Source organism: Cherax quadricarinatus, chromosome 79, assembly GCF_038502225.1.
Source record: "Cherax quadricarinatus isolate ZL_2023a chromosome 79, ASM3850222v1, whole genome shotgun sequence".
Lineage (NCBI taxonomy): Eukaryota > Metazoa > Arthropoda > Malacostraca > Decapoda > Parastacidae > Cherax > Cherax quadricarinatus.
Window position 1 is genome coordinate 9,503,557 of NC_091370.1, and position 20,359 is coordinate 9,523,915.

The window sequence follows — 20,359 nt, forward strand, 5'->3', positions numbered from 1 at the left end:
ATATTGGCAGTTTGGAGGGATATGTTGTGTATCTCTATACGTATATGCTTCTAAGCTGTTGTATTCTGAGCACCTCTGCAAAAGCAGTGATAATGTGTGAGTGTGGTGAAAGTGTTGAATGATGATGAAAGTATTTTCTTTTTGGGGATTTTCTTTCTTTTTTGGGTCACCCTGCCTCGGTGGGAGACGGCTGACTTGTTGAAAAAAGAATATATATATATATATATATATATATATATATATATATATATATATATATATATATATATATATATATATATATATATATATATATATATAGCTAGTTCGTGAGGGGAAAGTTCGTGAGGGAGTAGGTAAAATGAAAGGGGGTAAGGCAGCTGGGATTGATAGGATAAAGATAGAAATGTTAAAAGCAGGTGAGGATATAGTTTTGGAGTGGTTGGTGCTATTATTTAATAAATATATGGAAGAGGGTAAGGTACCTAGGGATTGGCAGAGAGCATGCATAGTTCCTTTGAATAAAAGGCAAAAATTATAGGGGGATAAGTCTGTTGAGTATACCTGGTAAAGTGTATGGTAGAGTTATTATTGAAAGAATTAAGAGTAAGACGGAGAATAGGATAGCAAATGAACAAGGAGGCTTTAGGAAAGGTAGGGGGTGTGTGGACCAGGTGTTTACAGTGAAACATATAAGTGAACAGTATTTAGATAAGGCTAAATAAGTTTTTGTGGCATTTATGGATTTAGAAAAGGCGTATGACAGGGTGGATAGGGGGGCAATGTGGCAGATTTTGCAGGTGTATGGTATAGGAGGTAGGTTACTGAAAGCAGTGAAGAGTTTTTACGAGGACAGTGAGGCTCAAGTTAGAGTATGTAGGAAAGAGGGAGATTATTTTCCAGTAAAAGTAGGCCTGTAGGATGTGTGATGTCACCGTGGTTGTTTAATATATTGGGGTTGTAAGAGAAGTAAATGCTAGGGTCTTGGCAAGAGGCGTGGAGTAGTTAAAAGATAAAGAATCACACGAAGTGGGAGTTGTCACAGTTGCTCTTTGCTGATGACACTGTGCTCTTGGGAGATTCTGAAGAGAAGTTGCAGAGGTTGGTGGATGAATTTGGTAGGGTATGCAAAAGAAGAAAATTAAAAATGAATACAGGAAAGAGTAAGCTTATGAGGATAACAAAAAGATTAGGTGATGAAAGATTGGATATCAGATTGGAGGGAGAGAGTATGGAGGAGGTGAATGTATTCAGATATTTGGGAGTGGACGTGTCAGCGGATGGGTCTATGAAAGATGAGGTGAATCATAGAATTGATGAGGGGAAAAGCGTGAGCGGTGCACTTAGGAGTCTGTGGAGACAAAGAATTTTGTCCTTGGAAGCAAAGAGGGGAATGTATGAGAGTATAGTTTTACCAACGCTCTTATATGGGTGTGAAGCATGGGTGATGAATGTTGCAGCGAGGAGAAGGCTGAAGGTAGTGGAGATGTCATGTCTGAGGGCAATGTGTGGTGTGAATATAATGCAGAGAATTCGTAGTTTGGAAGTTAGGAGGAGGTGCGGGATTGCCAAAAACTGTTGTCCAGAGGGCTGAGGAAGGGTTGTTGAGGTGGTTCGGACATGTAGAGAGAATGGAGCGAAACAGAATGACTTCAAGAGTGAATCAGTCTGTAGTGGAAGGAAGGCGGGGTAGGGGTTGCCCTAGGAAAGGTTGGAGGGAGGGGGTAAAGGAGGTTTTGTGTGCGAGGGGCTTGGACTTCCAACGGGCATGCGTGAGCGTGTTTGATAGGAGTGAATGGAGACAAATGGTTTTTAATACTTGACGTGCTGTTGGAGTGTGAGCAAAGTAACATTTATGAAGGGATTCAGGGAAACTGGCAGGCCGGACTTGAGTCCTGGAGATGGGAAGTACAGTGCCTGCACTCTGAAGAAGGGGTGTTAATGTTGCAGTTTAAAAACTGTAGTGTAAAGCACCCTTCTGGCAAGACAGTGATGGAGTGAATAATGGTGAAAGTTTTTCTTTTTCGGACCACCCTGCCTTGGTGGGAATCGGCCAGTGTGTTAATAAATATATTATATTTATATATATATATATATATATATATATATATATATATATATATATATATATATATATATATATATTCATTCAACACACCGGCCGTATCCCACCGAGGCAGGGTGACCCAAAAGGAAAAACGAAAGTTTCTCCATTTACATTTAGTAATATATACATAAGAAGGGGTTACTAGCCCCTTGCTCCTGGCATTTTAGTCGCCTCTTATGACACGCATGGCTTATGGAGGAAGAGTTCTGTTTCACTTCCCCATGGAGGTAAGAAATAGAGAAGAACAAGAACTAGTAAGAAAAAATAGAAAACCCATAAAGGTGTGTATATATATGCTTGAACATGCACGTGTAGTGTGACCTAAATGTAAGCAGACGTATCAAGACGTACCTGGAATAATCTTGTATGTTTATGAAACAGAAAAAAGACACCAACAATCCCACCATCATGTAAAACAATTACAGGCTTTCGTTTTACACTCACTTGCCAGGACGGTAGTACCTCCCTGGGTGGTTGCTGTCTACCAACCTACTGCCTAGGATGGATGGATATATATATATATATATATATATATATATATATATATATATATATATATATATATATATATATATATATATGGAACAAAGCAGAATGACTTGGAGAGCGTATAAATCTGTAGAGGAAGGAAGGCAGGGTAGGGGGTCGTCCTCAAAAAGGTTGGAGGGATGGGATAAATGAGGCTTTTTGGGGGAGAGGCTTGGACTTCCAGCAAGCGTGCATGAGCGTGTTAGTAAGGAGTTAATGGAGAAAATTGCTTTTTGGGAACTGACAAGCTGTTGGAATGTGAGCAGGATAATATTTTGTGAAGGGACTCAGGGAAACCGGTTAGCCGGACCTGAGTCCTGGAAATTGGAAGTACAATGCCTGCACTTTAGAGGAGGGGTCTGGGATATTGGCAGTTTGGAGGGACTTCTAAACTGTCGTATCTGAGCGCCTCAGCAAAGACAGTGATTATGTAAGAGTGATGGTGAAAGTGTTGAATAATGACGAAAGTATTTTTCTTTCTTTTTGGTTCGCCCTGCCTCGGTGGGAAATGGCCGATATAAGTGTATATATATATATATATATATATATATATATATATATATATATATATATATATATATATATATATATATACACTTTTTCAAGTCGGCCGTTTCCCACCGAGGCAGGGCGAACCAAAAAGAAAATACTTTCATTATCATTATTCAACACTTTCACCTCAGTCATACATAATCACTGTCTTTGCATATACTGTATAAAGTATATGCATATACTGTATTTGCATATACGTACTGTATAAAAATATATAACATATCCCTCCAAACTGCCAATATCCCAAACCCTTCCTTAAAAGTGCAGGCATTGTACTTCCCATTTCCAGTACTCAAGTCCGGCTATATAAAAATAACCGATAATAATAACTGATATTGATATTTTACGGAATGAAGCGTCTAATAAAAGTTCCTTTCAGGACCCCAATGAGCATAAGGCACTGATTTTTTTTGGGGGGGAGTTATCCTGGGTAATTTACACATACGGTATACAGGGCAATTTTTATCTAAAATGTGTGTAATCGTACCTAAACTTCCTTACTTATTTTTTAGTGCCTGCTCAATGCATTAATATTTAATACATTTAGACGTGTACAGTAAAATATTGTTCCACGGGAGTTTCGTAAACAAAAAGGCATCAGAGTACATAAGTATGGATAAGTTAAAACAAAATTAATCAGTCTTACCTCCGGGATGGAGGTGGGTGGTGTGGGTGTGATGTTCTCCTTAAGAAGGTTTGGAGGGATTGTGTCGGAATATGGAGGCCCGGCCAGGTTATGCACGCTCAGGAAGTCAGCAGTGGTAGTGGTTGTGGTTGGGGAGCCAGGTGTGGTCACGGGAAGTGGCGGGTAGCGCAGACGTGGCTTGGACTTTGGACGTGGTTGATGCTTTGGACGTGACTGGAACTCTGGACGTAACTGGGGCTTTGGACGTGGCTTTGCATATGGGACAAGCTGTGAGTGTTTCACAGGTAGTGGGCGGCGCACAGGTTGACTCGCTATAGACTGTGGGCGCTGATGCTGCCGCAAACCATTAGGTAACCTTCCCTGGCAATACAACGCAACTATTTCAGCAAACATATCCACTACCTCTCCAAATGTCAAGTTTTACCTTAAAGTGACAAAGGTGTTTAAATTTAATTAGGTCCAGTTTACTTTTTAAATATAACCAAACACAAATTCACAAACTGTTAAATCCGTATGGGTCATATGCAAGTGATAGACAAGCTTAGCGAACACACTTGACCTTTCAATGCTACACTGGTTAGGTAGGTTAGATAAATAGGAAAGTGGATCAAAGAGAACAATTAAAAGAAAGCACTGATAAGTAAATGGATAAGTGTGTGTGTTGGCTGGTTTTAAGTCTATCCACTACGCGAGGATCATTGTTGCATGTAATAATCTAATATATATACATTACCAACCAAGAAACTTTTAATCCCTAAAGTAGAGATTAAAATATACTTTCAGTGTATATATACTTAGAGATACACACCAATCGGTGTACATTATCAAAATTAAACGCTAAACCTACAGGGTTCATACAGTGCTGCTATCTAGGAAACTGCGCGCGCGCGCGCATTTGCGTGTGTGTACTCATCTAAAGTGGGTCTAGGTCGATTCTTAGCTCCTGGTATATGTATACAACTATGAACATAAGTGTAAGTGCACATTTCTGGTAAGAGATACTATGGAAAAACATCTCAAAGCAGTGAATCAGCATCCCATTTAGCGGACGGAGGATTGAGCTTACACCAAATTTTGCGCCCATGACCAACAAATAAATACATTAATTTGGGAAGAGGAAACGGAAAGCAGCATTTGAAAAGTACTATCACCGGGAGTATACTAACTTTATAGGGTACTTTCCTGCCCCTGTGTCGGCCAGGTCCCTGGCCACGATGACCACGGGGACGCCCACCACCCAGCCGCCACCACCTGCGGAGGAAAGGCGCAAATCACATATTTTTATTCATGTCATATTGGGAAAGGATCACACAACACTGGGTTTGATCAAGGGAGTGTAGTTTAATTACTTTAATTTAAGAACCCTTCACCAGCTTCTCATGAATCCTCTTAAATACTCTTAAGAGGATTCCACAATACCGTGACTGGAACAATACAGATAACCCTCACACAGAAGAAACCTTACGACAACGTTTCGGTCCGATTTGGACCAATAACTCGTCCAACGTCGTCCTATGTGCGGATTGTGTATTATTATAATCAAAGGGGAAGCGCTAAACCCGGAGGATTATACAGCGCCTGGGGGGGATGTGGAAGGCATTCAGGCTTAATTTGGGGAACTGGAGCACAGATCCAATTCCCTAAATCAAGAGCCCCTCACCAACATCAAGGAACCTTCCTTGAGGGGGCGGATTGTGTAGTGTATCCTTGTTTTCATATTTTCAAATATGTATTATATATTTACTTTCTTGATTTTAGGAAGGTTTAATTTTTGTACAAGTTGTACTGTTTTAGAATTAAATTTTATATCCTCTTAATGTGATTTTTAATGAAATTGAATATATATAAAACTGAATAGCAAGTATTATGAAGGTCTTTCCAGGTGCTATTCAATTTTGGATGTACTTTTTTTTTAAATTACCTTTACGAAAAATTACAATATACAGGAGCCTCATAAGAGGGCCTACCTTTATTATATTTATAATGAACTGAAAAATCATTATTACAGTAACTAACCCTACAATCAGCTTTGTACATTAACGTAACATGTAAGAAGAGATATGTAGGTACACGAAACAATATCCTGGATTCACTCAAGTCACCTTGACTGAGATGAGATTGGTATGCCGAATACCGTATAAGACTCCTCGGCTGTCATGCTCTGTATGGTTCTTCTGTTGCCATCTGTTAGTATTTCCACCCTCTTGGGAGCCAGGGTCTCACTTATTCCTGGTATGTTCTGGTACACACGCGGAAACACTTCCCACCTCGACTCTGGGTTGTGGGCTGAAGGTTTCCTGTTTTCGATGCTGTCGAGGGAGGTGTGGACTCTCTCCTGAGAAGTATCGTCGTATTGTGGAAATGAGGAGTCATATCGCCGATAAGCGCAGTCCTCTTGAAAGGATGTGTCAGTTTCTCGGAATGCAGTGTCAGCCAGAAACGAAGTGTGTTGTTCAAGCGGGTGACCATGTTCATGTGATGTGTCTAACGACTCTAGTTGAAACCCATCGTGTCGAATCAGCGCCTCTGTTACTCTGTTCTTCCTTCGGGGATGATACCAACTTGGTCCAGCACGCAAGGCTTCAGAGTCTGGTAGTTCTTCGTAACTTTCCTCAGCACTCATGCTGGGAGCCTGGGCACTCTTCGACTCAGTGTCCAGTGGCTGCTGGAATTCCTGGGTGCCCTGTAGCTGCTGAGCCTCCTGGGGTGTGGCCAGGGCAATGTCAGGCACCACTGCTACGACGGCGACCATGACCAGCAAAACAACTGTCACCTGCTGAGGACAAAAACCATTACTGATGTGATAACAGAGTAAAAAAAAACAGCAAACAGATCAAGACATGTGAACACAAATATAAAAATTAACGAAAAAAATAGAACTGTAATCATCGTTTCAAATAAATGTTTTTAATAATACTATCATATTAAGACGGGGCAACATGAATAAAAAACAAAAATGCACAATAAACAATATTAACACAGCGAACAAGGGGCAACAACGTTACTTTTCATGGCGGCTAACTAATTGAACTCGAGTCAACATATGGCTGCCGTTTTCACCACAGGCTGGCAGGGCGGAGACACTAACAGCTGTTCCGCCACACATCCTCCAGATCCAGAAACAGTGGCGTATGGGAATATAAACTGTATAGTGATGTAAGGAAGTGATATAAATAGACTGTGTAGGATGGGGCTTATTTTATTCTTAAGGAAATGATAAATCCGTATGGGTCATACAGCAGTTAGGGGGAATAGGAGGTAATTAGGTTCGAGGAGAGGGAGGGTAGCTGCAATTCCTTGGATCAAGAATCTTTCACCAGCTATATAAGAAATTAAAAGCCTATTACATATTACAAACTTTTATTTACACCTTTATACACTAAACTTTCCCATGTGTTTCTTTCCACTTCTCTAAGTTAAGAGGCCGGGCCGCAGGGGAAGACGACTCCTGGAATAATCGACAACTAACAGAATGGAATACAACCTTGATTAATACCATCTTACATCTCCTCACCCAGGCAAAGCAACTTCAGGAATAATTGCAAAAATAATGTAATTACGAGTCGAGCTGTTGGCTCCTACTACCACTGTAACATTGAAAATTATACAAAACTGTATCATACGCTGAATACTGAAGATGACACACCACGAGACTGTTTTAGTCACTACAAATAGATGATTACAATTATTACTGTTATTATTTATATTACTGTTATTGTTGTTTTCATGGGAAATACAAAACCCATTGCAGGAATGGGAGGTAATCAAGTCTGATCCGAGGAAGGAAAGAACAGCTCCAATTCCTCTGATTAAGAGCCTGTCACCCGCATCAAGGTACTTCCCTTGGGAAGATTGGAACTCAAGAGATGAGTCATTAAAAGGCAAAATAATAACATAACAGCTTGAAATTCCCAGGATGCTCGTGCGTGTGTATGTATATACCTGTGCAGAAGTGTAATATGTGCGTGTGTATTGGTGTGCACGTACATGGCGCTGCGTGTGCGTTAGTAAGTACCAGGTGCATGCAAGGCATTTTCCGGCCCCATACATAGTATCGTGTTGACAATCACGTGGGTTCTGAATGATCGTCAACACACACACACACACACACACACATACAATATGAGGGTAAATGGTGGGAAACGGCCGACGTGTGTGTGTGTGTGTGTGTGTGTGTGTGTGTGTGTGTGTGTGTGTGTTGTATGTACATGTGTGTCGTGTCGAATAGGTAAAACTGGTCTCTTAGCAAGAACTCATTTAAAATTAAGTCCTAAGTGACCAGTTTTACCTATTCGGTACGACTAATTATATATATATATATATATATATATATATATATATATATATATATATATATATATATCTTCAAATTGAGACATTATTATTAACATGTTGATTTTATTTATGAAAAGGTAGCTCAAATTCCTTGGATTACGATTACAGTGAGAGCATTAATGACCCTTTTCTTTACTCTTGCATCGTCTAAACATTTTGAGTTCTAATCATACTGAGTATAAACCAAGATATTACCAGTCCTCCAGACAACAGTTACACCAAACTACTTACAAGAGCCCGTTAGCATTAGTAACAACAACAGTTACCGTTTACAGCCTCGGCATGCAAACGAGTCCAATTCCTTCCCAACCAACGGAATAGAATTTCCACGGAGCCGGAAACGGAAGATTACTAATCACAGAAAATTTGGACCCGCTATGACAGGTGTTGTAACGGAACTTCAGTGTGATGCCGGTAACAAGGTAAGCCCACCAACGGGGATAGGGATCGATGTTTTTAAATAAATTATGATAAAGAGGAAGCACTAAACCTACATGGGGAATGAGTCAATAAGGTTTAATCCAGAGATGACAGGTCCATTTACTTGGAACACGACCCCCCCCCTCTTCGGCCTCAAGGAACCTCAATGAGGGGGTCGGGTCACCTTACGTTAGATCCGAGGGGTCGGGTCACCTTACGTTAGATCCGAGGGGTCGGGTCACCTTACGTTAGATCCGAGGGGTCGGGTCACCTTACGTTAGATCCGAGGGGTCGGGTCACCTTACGTTAGATCCGAAGGGTCAGATCACCTTACGTTAAACCCACTGCATGGACTCCAAGGTGCAGGTGACCTAACACGCTAGTGATGCCACCTTCACACGTGACAGGAACCTTCTTCGCTCTTATATAACATAAGAAAATGAAGGAAGAACATTGCAGGAGACCCATACTTGGCACAGCCTTGTCAAACTAACCCATTAAAAAAAAAATTCGCCCCAACTCATTATCAATGATACCCAAAGAACAAGCTTTCTTAACCTTATTAACTCAAATGCAAGTTCCACTCAATCTAACCCCTCTCTCACTCATGTATATATCTAACTCTTGCATCTGCTGGTGAAGACCTCAAATGGATGTCGAAATATAGTTTCTTATTTATATTTGTTAGGTAAGACGCATATGCAACAGTTAGGCATCTTTATTTCGAAACGTTTCGCCTACACAGTAGGCATATGTGTCTTACCTAACAACCTGTCGGTATTTTATACCATTTTAATGTTCAATCTGTCAGACACTGCAACACAAGGGTATCTTGGTACAGACCTGAAATCAGCTCTACTAGTGAGAACGGCTGGATTTGAGAGGGACCTGACCTCCCAACATCTGTGTTCTACTAGTGACCTACGTCTCACCTCCAGGCGCTATATAAGGCTCCATCCTGTCACTTCAACTCCATATTGTTTCAGACTATGGAACAATGCTCTTCTCCAGACTGAGGGACTGACCACCTCAAAACTTTAAGGGTGATGGACTGATTACATCGTCTTCAAGTCTCTTCTGCTTCTATCAACTTCTCTGTACTCGACTGAAGAAGCCTACTGTGTAGGCGAAACGTTTCGAAATAAATTATTATTATTATTATAATCAAAAAGAAGCGCTAAGCCACAAGGGCTATACAGCGTTTCGAAATAAAGATACCTAACTGTTGCATATGTCTTACCTAACAACCTGTCGGTATTTTATACCATTTTATTTATATTTGCATGTGGATTCGTACCCCTCATTAATTTGTATATATGTATATATATTATATAATCTGGGATAAATGTAATAAGCAGCAGCAACTTTTCAATAATGAGATCATTCAACATGTACCACACACAGTAGATATAAAAATGTTAGCAGAGCTGCCAGCTTGGGTCAAGTTGGCAGCTCTGCTGACAGGAAAACCAGTCAGCAAGACTGAAATCCTGGAGGTGGAAAGCACTGCGCCTGTACTTTGGAGGGTGGGGATGCTGTAATTCGAAGTTTCATTTGAATTGTGGATGCCTGAGCACTTCTGGCAAGAGAGCTGACCGAATTATTTTATTACACTAGTGGAGGCTAGCGCTAAACCCATAGGGGTCATACATTCTGGAAAGGGAAGTGTAGTTCTTATACGCTGAATCAATAGCAATTCACCAGTATCAAGGCAAGGCTGATGAAACATTCCTGACATTACTGTAGCCAATCTCTAATTTTCAACTGTGTCCCTATGTACCTTTTTCCCGCCTCCTGAACTCTTTCTGTCCACTTTAACAAGTCCTCTGAGTAATATATGTCAAGTCTTCCCTGGTCCTTCTATTCCCTACTGTCACCGGTTCAGTTCCTTTAGTCTCACGTCTCATAACAGGTCGTGATACCTTTGACTTTCAGAAAGTTGTTACTCGAGGGTGGTGTGACAAGTTCAGAGATGTGAGGTGAATAATAGATTTGTAATGAAGCGAATGTAGATGCACAAGTCCCATATGCAACACCTAGAGATCTTTAATGACGAAATGTTTCACTTGCACAGCAATAATTATTATAATCAAGGGGAGCGCTAAACCCGTAGGATTATGCAGCGCCTGTGGGGGGGATGTGGAAGGTATTCAGGCTTAACTCAGGGAGCTGGAGCATAGATCCAATTCCCTAGATCAAGAGCCCCTCACCAGCGTCAAGGAACCTCCCTTGAGGGGACTTGCACAGCAAACTTCCTCAGTCGATTCGACTGACGAAGTTGTGTGTTGACGTGGAGAATTGTGACCCAGAGTGTTGCTGTATTGACGTGGAGAACTGTGACTGTGCTCTCCAAACTATCTCCTCCCTCAGTGTATAGCTAGTTTGTGTGTCATACAAACAGGAGCAGAGACTTGACCCTGCCAATGACAAATGAACGCGCGCGCGCACACATACACGCGCGCGCACGCGCACACACACACTATTACCGTCATCACTGATGAAACTAATAAATCATCAGGAAAGAATGCGGCCACTTCGCGTTCCAGATCGCGAAGTCCAACTGCGCCAGACGGACGCCAATATATATATATATATATATATATATATATATATATATATATATATATATATAGTTCCTTGATAATGTGAGTAGTCACGAAAGCGCTTGGAATTTCTCTATTCTTTCAGAGTGGTTGTTTTGCATATATATATATATATAATATGCAAAACAACCACTCTGAAAGAATAGAGAAATTCCAAGCGCTTTCGTGACTACTCAAATTATAAATGAAATATATATATATATATATATATATATATATATATATATATATATATATATATATATATATATATAATTATATAGTGAACAATTAAGGCCAAACAACGTCTTCTGGCATGAAGCGCTCCACTGAAGCTTCACTCGTCGACCTACAAGATGTACTACAGTGTTCGTTGTGTGTTTTGGAAGATGCTGGCTTGTTTGCTTGCTTGCTTGCTTTCACGTTTATTTGCAAGTTTGCTTGCTCGTATTTTTGTGACTGGGTGTTTGCTTGCATATTTGCTTGAATGTTATGGTCGCATATTTGAATGTCTGCTTCCATGTTTGCTGGCTTGTGTTTTTGCATGCTTGCTTGCATATTTGCAATTTTTTTTGCTTGCTTGTATATTTGCATATTTGCTCATTGATCTACACTACATATTGCTTAGCATTACCTTCAACCCGTCTTCCACATAGTTTTCCAATATAACACAATGGGGTCGATCCTCACCCAATCTGTGATTTTTTTTGCAATCGTGTTATTACGGTTTCGCGAGGCAGAAAGGCGATATTGAGATACGAACGGTAGCTCATGGCTCAAGTGGTAACGCCTGGGAGGGTGGCAGTTACAGAAAGCAAATAAGAGAATCTGGGAGTAATTATTACACCGAGCATATCTCCAGAGGAGCAAATAAACCGCATAAGCGAGGCTAGCATATCCTATTGCTTTCAGGAACCATAATAGTTATTTTTTAGGATATTCTACATGACTTGCGTTAAACTTATCTTAGAATGCGCAACACATGCATGGAGTTTACACCGAAAAAAAACACGTTCAGACGGTGAACAAAGTACAGACTTGTAACTAGGCTACAAGAACTAGGCTGTTTCCAGAACAGAGTTGAACCATAAGGAGAGGTTTAAAATTTTAATTTTAACAATCCTGGAAGAGTGAAGGGTTGCGGAGACATGATTATGACGTTTAAGGTACCCAGAAGTTTCGATAAAGCAGACAGGGACTGTGAAATGTGAGGGCACAGATAAACCCCAGAGATGTTAGGAAATAAGTAAGGGGGTGCTGGAGGCAAACTCTGTACACAGAATCAAGAGCAGGTACGACTGGGCCCAGAAGGCCAGAACCAGTATATGCCGAAAGTGTTTCAGGTCAAGAGGCTGGACAAGGAACAGATTTGACCCCTCTCTCTTCCCCTCCCCCCCCCCCCCCAGAAACGCAACTCAGTGAGTACCCACAAGAGAAAGTTCACGTTTTCTGTAATGCCGAGAGAAACAACAAACCTGGAAGGAGTGAGCGCTGATACCAGGGAGAGTCACAGGGAAGTCAGAGATCACCTGTAAACATGTCCACAAGTATACTTAAATTTTTAGCAATTGGAGGGATATTCCTTCTGTTTGTTGGATAGAAGGGTAGCAGTAGGAGTGGAGGGTAGCAGTATCAGCATTAAATGCTAGGCCGAGGAAAGAGAAACTTGGCCAGCTTCAGGCTTACTGTCTACTGTCTGGGTGAAATCTCTGCGCGCGCGCGCGCGCACGCACGCACACACACACACACACACACACACACACACACACACACACACACACACACACACACACACACACACACACACACTCTAAAGGCAGGCAATATTGAGAGAAAAATTAAAACTGAAAAAGGAAGGTTTTTGCACAACTGAAAAAAAAAAATTAAACAGCCGATATATTAAGGATGGCATAGAGATGGAGAAAAAAAAAAAGCTTGGAATAGTACAACCTTAAAATAAATGGCTCCTGTGGTATAACAAGAGAGAACAACAACACCAACAACAGGTGCAGCTTGCTCAAAATATCTCTGATTATGTTAATAAAAACGATGAGAACATAGAAACTAGAATAGTGTGAATTTAGATAAGATAGAAGACAGTTACTACAAAAAAAAATAAATAAAGATAAAACAGCAAGCGGTAATGGCTAAGATTACTGCTAGAACAATTATAAGTTTTTGGAAAAAAAAAAAAAAAAGGTGACGACAGAGAAAAATACGTCATTGTTTTTGGCTGTGTAAAAACGATAAAATCAACATTGAGAATCAAATGAGATGAGAAAATACTTAGACGATTTTAACATTAAAAACTACAATAGGACACAGGAGAGCTGGATAATAAAGTTACAATACCGTACTTTGAAAACTTAGTCATTCCTTAGTTCTCAAGTGTGTTTTTTTTTGTGTAGAGGTGGAAAAAATACAAGAACAGGCAGCTAAGAATAACATTTAGTCACAAAGCACAAAGAATTGCTAGAGACCCAGAGACAAATTAGAAGGTAATAAGAATATACGTTTTACTCAAGACCTTCTTGAGGAGGATAAGATGAAAATAGAGAACTTCATCAATATTGTTCGGAGGATGAAGCTAGATTTTTTTATACAGTGTAACAGGGCCGTACCAGCCTATCAATTGATTTCTTCAATCGAGAACAGGATACAGAACAACCAAACTAAAAAGATTTTTAGATTGTGCCATCGAATTAGCTAGGCTGTGTACCCCCATATCCTTCCTGTGTACGGTAGTGGCTAGTTTATTGTGCACCCCTTATTTATCATGTGGAGGGTAGAACAAGAACATATGGATACACAAAAGAACTAGCTAGGAACTAGGCAACAAAAGGGATAACAGGAGTACATCTGGATATATATCTACAATGGTGACGGTCACTACAGTGATGACAGCATTAATCATGATCACTCCCTCGAGCAATAGGAAAGCTTAATATCCACTGATGCTGCGAGATAAATATTATTTATACATAGTCATTCGGAAAATAATTTCATCACTACGCGAAACCCGTAAGGGAGTTCTTTGGATCATGTCTGATCCAAAAGGAAGACAGCTCGTTTCTTGGGTCAAGAACCCTTTTAACACAGTCACTGGAGCAGAGACTGATTTTCACCGTCAACTGGTAAATTATCGGGAGTTACTAGTCTCAGTGGCTGTGTCAACGCACATCAGACGATAGCCATGACTCTTCAATGTAACATGAACATTGCCTGCCAATAGCCATTATTCTTTATAAAATATCAGACGATAGCCATTATTCTCTACAATATAGACGATAGCCACTATGTAACATCGTCAGACGATAACCACCACAAGCCCAAATACTGAGACGATACCTATGATTCTGTTCAAGATATTTCCCAGCAAAGCTTCCACAGATGGTTGACCTTCATTTTACGTTCACAGTTATCACACACACAAACACACATTAGACTTGGTCGACTTTCCGTTCATCGTGAATCCCTTACCCAGTAACAAATGCGGGAGAGCAGGAAAGAAAGGCAGAATTTTTGTTTTAGTTTTTACTTTGGTATGGTCTGTTTCCTTTTATTAAGATCAATAAGTGGACCCTAATGGAAACAAGTCACTGACTTTTTTGGGTTATCATAGGTTCTTTACACACATGCTGCTATGTATGATAATCTATGTAATTGTATTTGTGTTTACCTGAATAAACTTACTTATACTATTTCTGCGAAGTCAGATCAGGTGAAATAAGTTAAAATTTGGCTAAGACCAGATCAGGAGTAGTTGAGACACCTTAAGCCAGTTATATTTATGTGATAAATAAGTAGGTCAAATTGCAACATACAATATATAAAAATAAATTTAACGGATGAAAAATTTAGCAGGTAACACTTCACTCACCAGGAATTCCGTCAAATATAGAGTGGAATAAAGCATGGGTATAAGAGCCAGTGAGGTATGAATACACAGGTGCACACTGCTCCTCCTACACCTGTCGTGAATATATTCCAGTGCATGTACCCTTGTTCGACCCTATTCTGTCTATGCTGTACATATCCTTGCTTTATCCTACTGTTTCTCTGCTGTATATACCGTTGTTGTGCCTTAATCTATACTGGATTGATATAGCTCTTGGTGAAGAAACTGAAAGTTGGCTTATTGAGGCAGTTTCATTTAAATCAAAAGCGAATGTCGAAGGTGGGACTTCAGAGAGGATGGCTGCCAGTGAAGGCATCGAGATATTCATTTAATTAAAGGAAGTTAATTTAAGCGGTCTTTTAATAAAACTGAGTGACTGCCAAAACACAGGAAGAGAGTAACAGTGTGTTTGTTTCCTGTGCGCTGTACGCTGTCGCGCGAGTACCGTTTCCCATAACTAATAGTGATGGGAGAAGACCGGCCAGAAGCTTAATTGCATTTTTGATTAAAAATAACGAGCTCGAATGCAGTAAGTACCAAAAAAGTGGGAAAATGGGCTTCTTAACTGTGGAGTGCGAGAGGTCTCACAGCCCCCCCTCATAACAGGTGTTTTAAAGTTCGTCGCCCTGAACTCCAGAATGTCCAGGGTTGGTACCAAGCTAACGATGATGGCCTTCTGCTTGTTAAAGAGGCGACAGAGTCAGCGTAGAACTAAAAGGATAATGAAATTAGAGAAGTCTAAGCTCTGGAGAGCTAACGCACATTGAGTGTGTGTTGCCCGACGCCGTGTACTACAGTATATCCAACAAATAAGTTGAGAAATACACAAAAACTTTAAATATTTTAAAGAGGTAAAGTTTCTCCATTAAGTGTGTGTCCCTCTAGTCAGACTGCAACGAAGAAAATATGGTGATATTTTATTCGTCGTGAAACAGGCTTACTCAACTCGCCTATTTGTGACTATACAAGCTTTTATAGGTTTATGTAACCCAACCCAACCCAACAAACAAAACAGCATTTATAGATCTGAAGGAAGTGTTAAGAATTCGAGTGCAACACACTAAGAAAATTAAAAATATAGGATAGAGTGGCCAAAGTGGGCGAGGAAAAGTAATTAATAGAGATGTGAAGAGGATGTAATCATCCATTATCCAAGCCTGAGCTTGCTACCATCTGCAGCTCATAAGACTGCCATCCTTTGAGGCGGGGTAGATGGCAGACCAGAGGCCTAGCTTCTCCCTACGAGCCCCGTGAGGGCGGGGAATGTGGCTAGGCCTGGGGACACTTGGTCCCAAAGATGAGGAGGTACTTGTCCTTCCTCCCATGGGAGACTTAAGTCTCGAGACACTCCCCAGATAGGGAGCCAAGGCCGGGTCACCACTACTTGGAAAAGACCCGGGCCGGGAGAATACCGGTGAATAATAATAAAAAAAAAAATCCATTATCCTTGAAGATGTAGTTTTGGGATGGTCAGTCCCTCAGCCTGGAGAAGAATTTTGTTCCATAGTCTAAAACAAGGGCGACGGACTGGTTACATCGTCTTCACATCTCTACTGCTCTGCCAACTTCTCTGTACTCGATTGAAGAAGTCTACTGCTTAGACGAAACAATTCAGAATAAAGATACCTCACTGTTGCGTCCTACAAAGATATTAGTAGATCGCAGATACAGGATTGGGCTTCGAAATGAGCTGAGGTAGACTAACAGATCAAAAACTGTAAAAAGAACTAAGAATAACATCCTGTAAATAAGCAGAGATAAGACAGCATCCCTGTAAATTCAGAGGCAGGACAATTGGACAACCTGTAAATAAGTTAAGGTAGAATAACAGCTCTTTGCTTGTAATATGTTAGACGGTGCAAAAAGGAGGATGATCATACAGCAAATGAGGGATAAAATCTAACCAGGTGTGACCCGAGGAAGAGGAGAGTATCTTCGATTTCTTAAATCAAGTGCTCCTCACCAGCACCCAGACACTCTTTAAGAGGTCCAACCAAACAAAATAGTGCTAGGATACCAACAAAAATGGAGGCCCTTGTACAAGATACATTAAAATTTATAAATTTACATTACTTACGTTCATTATTTCCGTTAAGTGAAGAGAATGGTCAGCTCCGTTAATAGGTGAAGTGGCAAGTCGAATCCGTTAACAGGTGTAGTGGCAGGTGGGGTTAAATAGCAATGGTAGTGCCTAGTGGCTGAACAAACAAGGCTAGGCGTTTGATCAGCTACGTGGTTATAATAAAAAAGCAAGCAAAATCCGTAAATCAGAATCAAATATCACACTCGACTAAGGCGCTGCCAGTCACTTCCAACGGAAGTGGAACGCTAAACTCACAAGGGTTATTCAACACCTGGAGAATGGGAGGCAATCATGTTCGATTTGTAGAAGAGGTGAACAAGGTCAATATTTTTTTGTATCAAGATCCCTTCACCGACATTAAGACACCACCAGTGACTAGTATGGCAGACGAGAGCTCAACACCTCCACCACACAAGCGTCAGAGAGCTACTGGGTGGACTGTAGAAGCATAGTCTGTCTCCAGCCTTTCTGGAGCGTCAGGGGGGCGGGGCGGGGCTATTTAGATCAAGCTAATCCTTGGCCTAGGCAAGGGTTATGGGGGGGGGGGTCGACCAGGGTTATGGGGGCTAAACCAGGGTTATGGGGGCTAAACCAAGGTTATGGGAGCTAGATCAGGATTATGGGGGTTAGGACAAGGGTAAAGGGGACCAGGATAGGATTTAAGAGGCTAGGCCAGAATTAAGGGGGCTCCGCAAGGGTTAAGGGAAGAGGACTGAGGTCACATTTTTATTGGCATAAACTAGGTTAAATTTAGTTTAGTTAACATTACTCATTATATTCATGGGGTTACGGGAGAGCGCTGAACGCCCAAGAGTCGTACAAAGCTATGCGAGGTAAACAGGCTCAATTTTGGGGGATCAAGAGACCTAAGGGGTCATGTAACATCTGGGGAATAAGAAGCAATTTAGTATGATCTAAGTTCAGGTTAGCTCCAATTCCCTGGATCTAGAACCTTTCACCAATTAGTGTCCCCGTCTAGCGAGTTATTGGGTATCCTTCCATCACAGTTCTTGTTAAGGATATATTTTTGTATTCAAACGATATTCGTAGATATTCTTCTCTGTGTTTTTAAATAATTACAAATGTACGTTTCACAAGTTTACCAGATTATAATTAAAATTAATTTTTTTTTTAAAAAGTCTTCATAAAAATGTGGCTCTTGTCAAATTTACTGCTGACATTTTCAGAATTTAACCATTCACTATCACAAACGGCTATCATAAAAAAAAAATATTTAATTTTTTTTCAAAGTAATATACTAGAGGGGTGCAGTGGCGACCACCACCTGGGGAGTGAGAGAGAGAGGTCGTGTTCCCCCGCCATACACCCTCTCAAGGTAGTAAAAAACTGCTCCCCCGAGGTCAGCCAGGAAGATGAGGACGAAGATTACGATGAGGGAGATTTGCCAGTCTGACAATGGCTCTTGAGAAAGCTCTGATGCTGTGGCGTAGTAAAAGGCGGCCACGTTGGACAACGAGCTGCAGGAGATGAGTAGTAAGGATATAATCATTATATTCATTAAGAAGACGTACATAGTAGGATCATACTACCACCGGTGAACGGACCATTATCATAAATCATGACTGACATCGATCTATGGAATGAAGCCTTGTCAAGGTATCATTTCTACTTTGAGGGTTAGTTGACAGTGTGGTGCGTGTATCCCCCCCCCCAGGGCAAGGGGGATCTCTTACCTCTGGGGTGCGTGAAAAGTTAAGGTTTACACAAAGATACTTAAGGAAAATATCAGGGATGCCAAGCCATCAATCACTCTCTTTCTCCTCACCTCTTCCAGTTCTTCTTGTCAAAAGCGACAAGAGCCACATAGTAGAGCTTGTCGATCTCTATCTCCCGCTCCAGCTCCAGGGTGAGCGAACGGCCAGCCTCCAGCAGCAGGTGTCTCATCTTCTGGGACTCTGGCAGGCTCAGCAGCACAGGATTCTGACAATCATTGTCGAAGTTGCGAAGCAGACTGGTGTGATTGCTGGAGAAGCGGACCTCGTAACCCAACACTAAGGTGACATGTGTGTCCAAAGGCGCAGTTTTAGTATTCACGAACTTTAGGTTTTCACTGTCTTGACTTTAAATTTCTGCTAACCAAAGCTCCCGAGTTTTTTTTTTCAGGTGTAACTCAGATCGACTTTATTTAGCTTATATACATCATAGCTATTTTATTTTCCTGTTATTAAAAGTAACTTCTACTTACTAGTCAACCACCCACCACCAGCCAACTACGCCCACTCACCGATCCACGTCAGTTCAACGCCCACCTGTTCCGTTGTCATAATCATCCCCCGTTGCCGTCCAGGTGAGGGTAATTTTAGGCAATTCAGCTGGGAGCATCTCATCTTCGGCCTCACTATCTGCTCGAACCACCGAGTCGACATAAGGGACGCTGAGTGCGGCCCTCAGGTCCCGCACACGCATGGGCGGGTACATGTTACCTGGATCAGGAAGCTCAACCACCTGTAAATATTACATTCACTAGAGAAGCGCTAAACCCGTAGATGTCACGTACATTGAGAAATGGTATAGTGATACCGATAGGATATGGAAAAAGACACTTATGTACAGTTCAGGATATTAAAAGAAACGTTTCTCCATGAGTGACTTCACTCTTAATACTCGCTTCTTAGTTATCTTTGTATTAGGACGGAAGAAACCACTCGTGGCAAAACGTTTCCCTTAATAAATGTCCTGAACTGTACACAAGTGTCTTTTGCCACGTCACGTACATTGCCTAGGGAATTGGAGGTGGTAACCAAGTTTGATTCGAGGGAGGAGAGGGTAGGTTCCATTCCTCGAATCAAGAGCCCATTAACATCAAGGCACCCCCATCCCCTGTAATGGGTGCCACTTGCATGACTGGGAGAAGCTCTCATGAGATATGGCAATTCCCAAGTGATAGCAACTCCAGCTCTGCTGGAACTAAAACCTTGAAGCTACCGTAGCTGACTTGCCTTTCCACTTGGTTCGCCGGTACTGTCCCTACCCGAGTCTTTTCCAGATGGTGACGCGGAGAGACTAACCTTTGCTAGAATGCTTAACAATATACTCGTTACCCTGCTGGAGTCTCCCAGCTCAGACTGACAGATTTCAACATATACGAGCGCCATCCCGCGTGATGGGATATTACGGTAGCTTTTGTTCCCACTATTATATAAAATAGATCAACAGCATGTTTGTGATGTATCCATTTTTTAATAATAAAAAATATAACTGCGTGACA

General features: G+C 41.2%; 2 protein-coding genes across 5 annotated transcripts in view; both read right to left on the bottom strand.

Annotated features, from left to right (window-relative positions):
* Positions 1-20,359, bottom strand: part of LOC128702758 (calcium-activated chloride channel regulator 1) — a 48,993-nt gene that overhangs the window by 10,042 nt on the left and 18,592 nt on the right. For 3 of the 4 annotated variants that reach the window (XM_070101905.1, XM_070101902.1, XM_070101903.1), the window contains 3 exons: positions 5,915-6,585; positions 4,979-5,063; positions 3,813-4,172 (listed from right to left, as the gene is read on the bottom strand). In XM_070101905.1, the coding sequence (XP_069958006.1) occupies positions 3,813-4,172; positions 4,979-5,063; positions 5,915-6,585 (1,116 nt within the window). The remainder of the gene's footprint in view (positions 1-3,812; positions 4,173-4,978; positions 5,064-5,914; positions 6,586-20,359) is intronic. The other variant, XM_070101906.1, reaches the window with a different exon arrangement.
* LOC128702632 (uncharacterized) lies at positions 17,129-19,394 on the bottom strand. The gene is made up of 2 exons (XM_053796959.2): positions 18,917-19,394; positions 17,129-18,608 (listed from the first exon to the last, which is right to left on the bottom strand). Exons 1-2 carry the CDS (start codon positions 19,033-19,035, stop codon positions 18,389-18,391), a joined length of 339 nt encoding a protein of 112 aa, XP_053652934.1. The 5' UTR covers positions 19,036-19,394; the 3' UTR covers positions 17,129-18,388.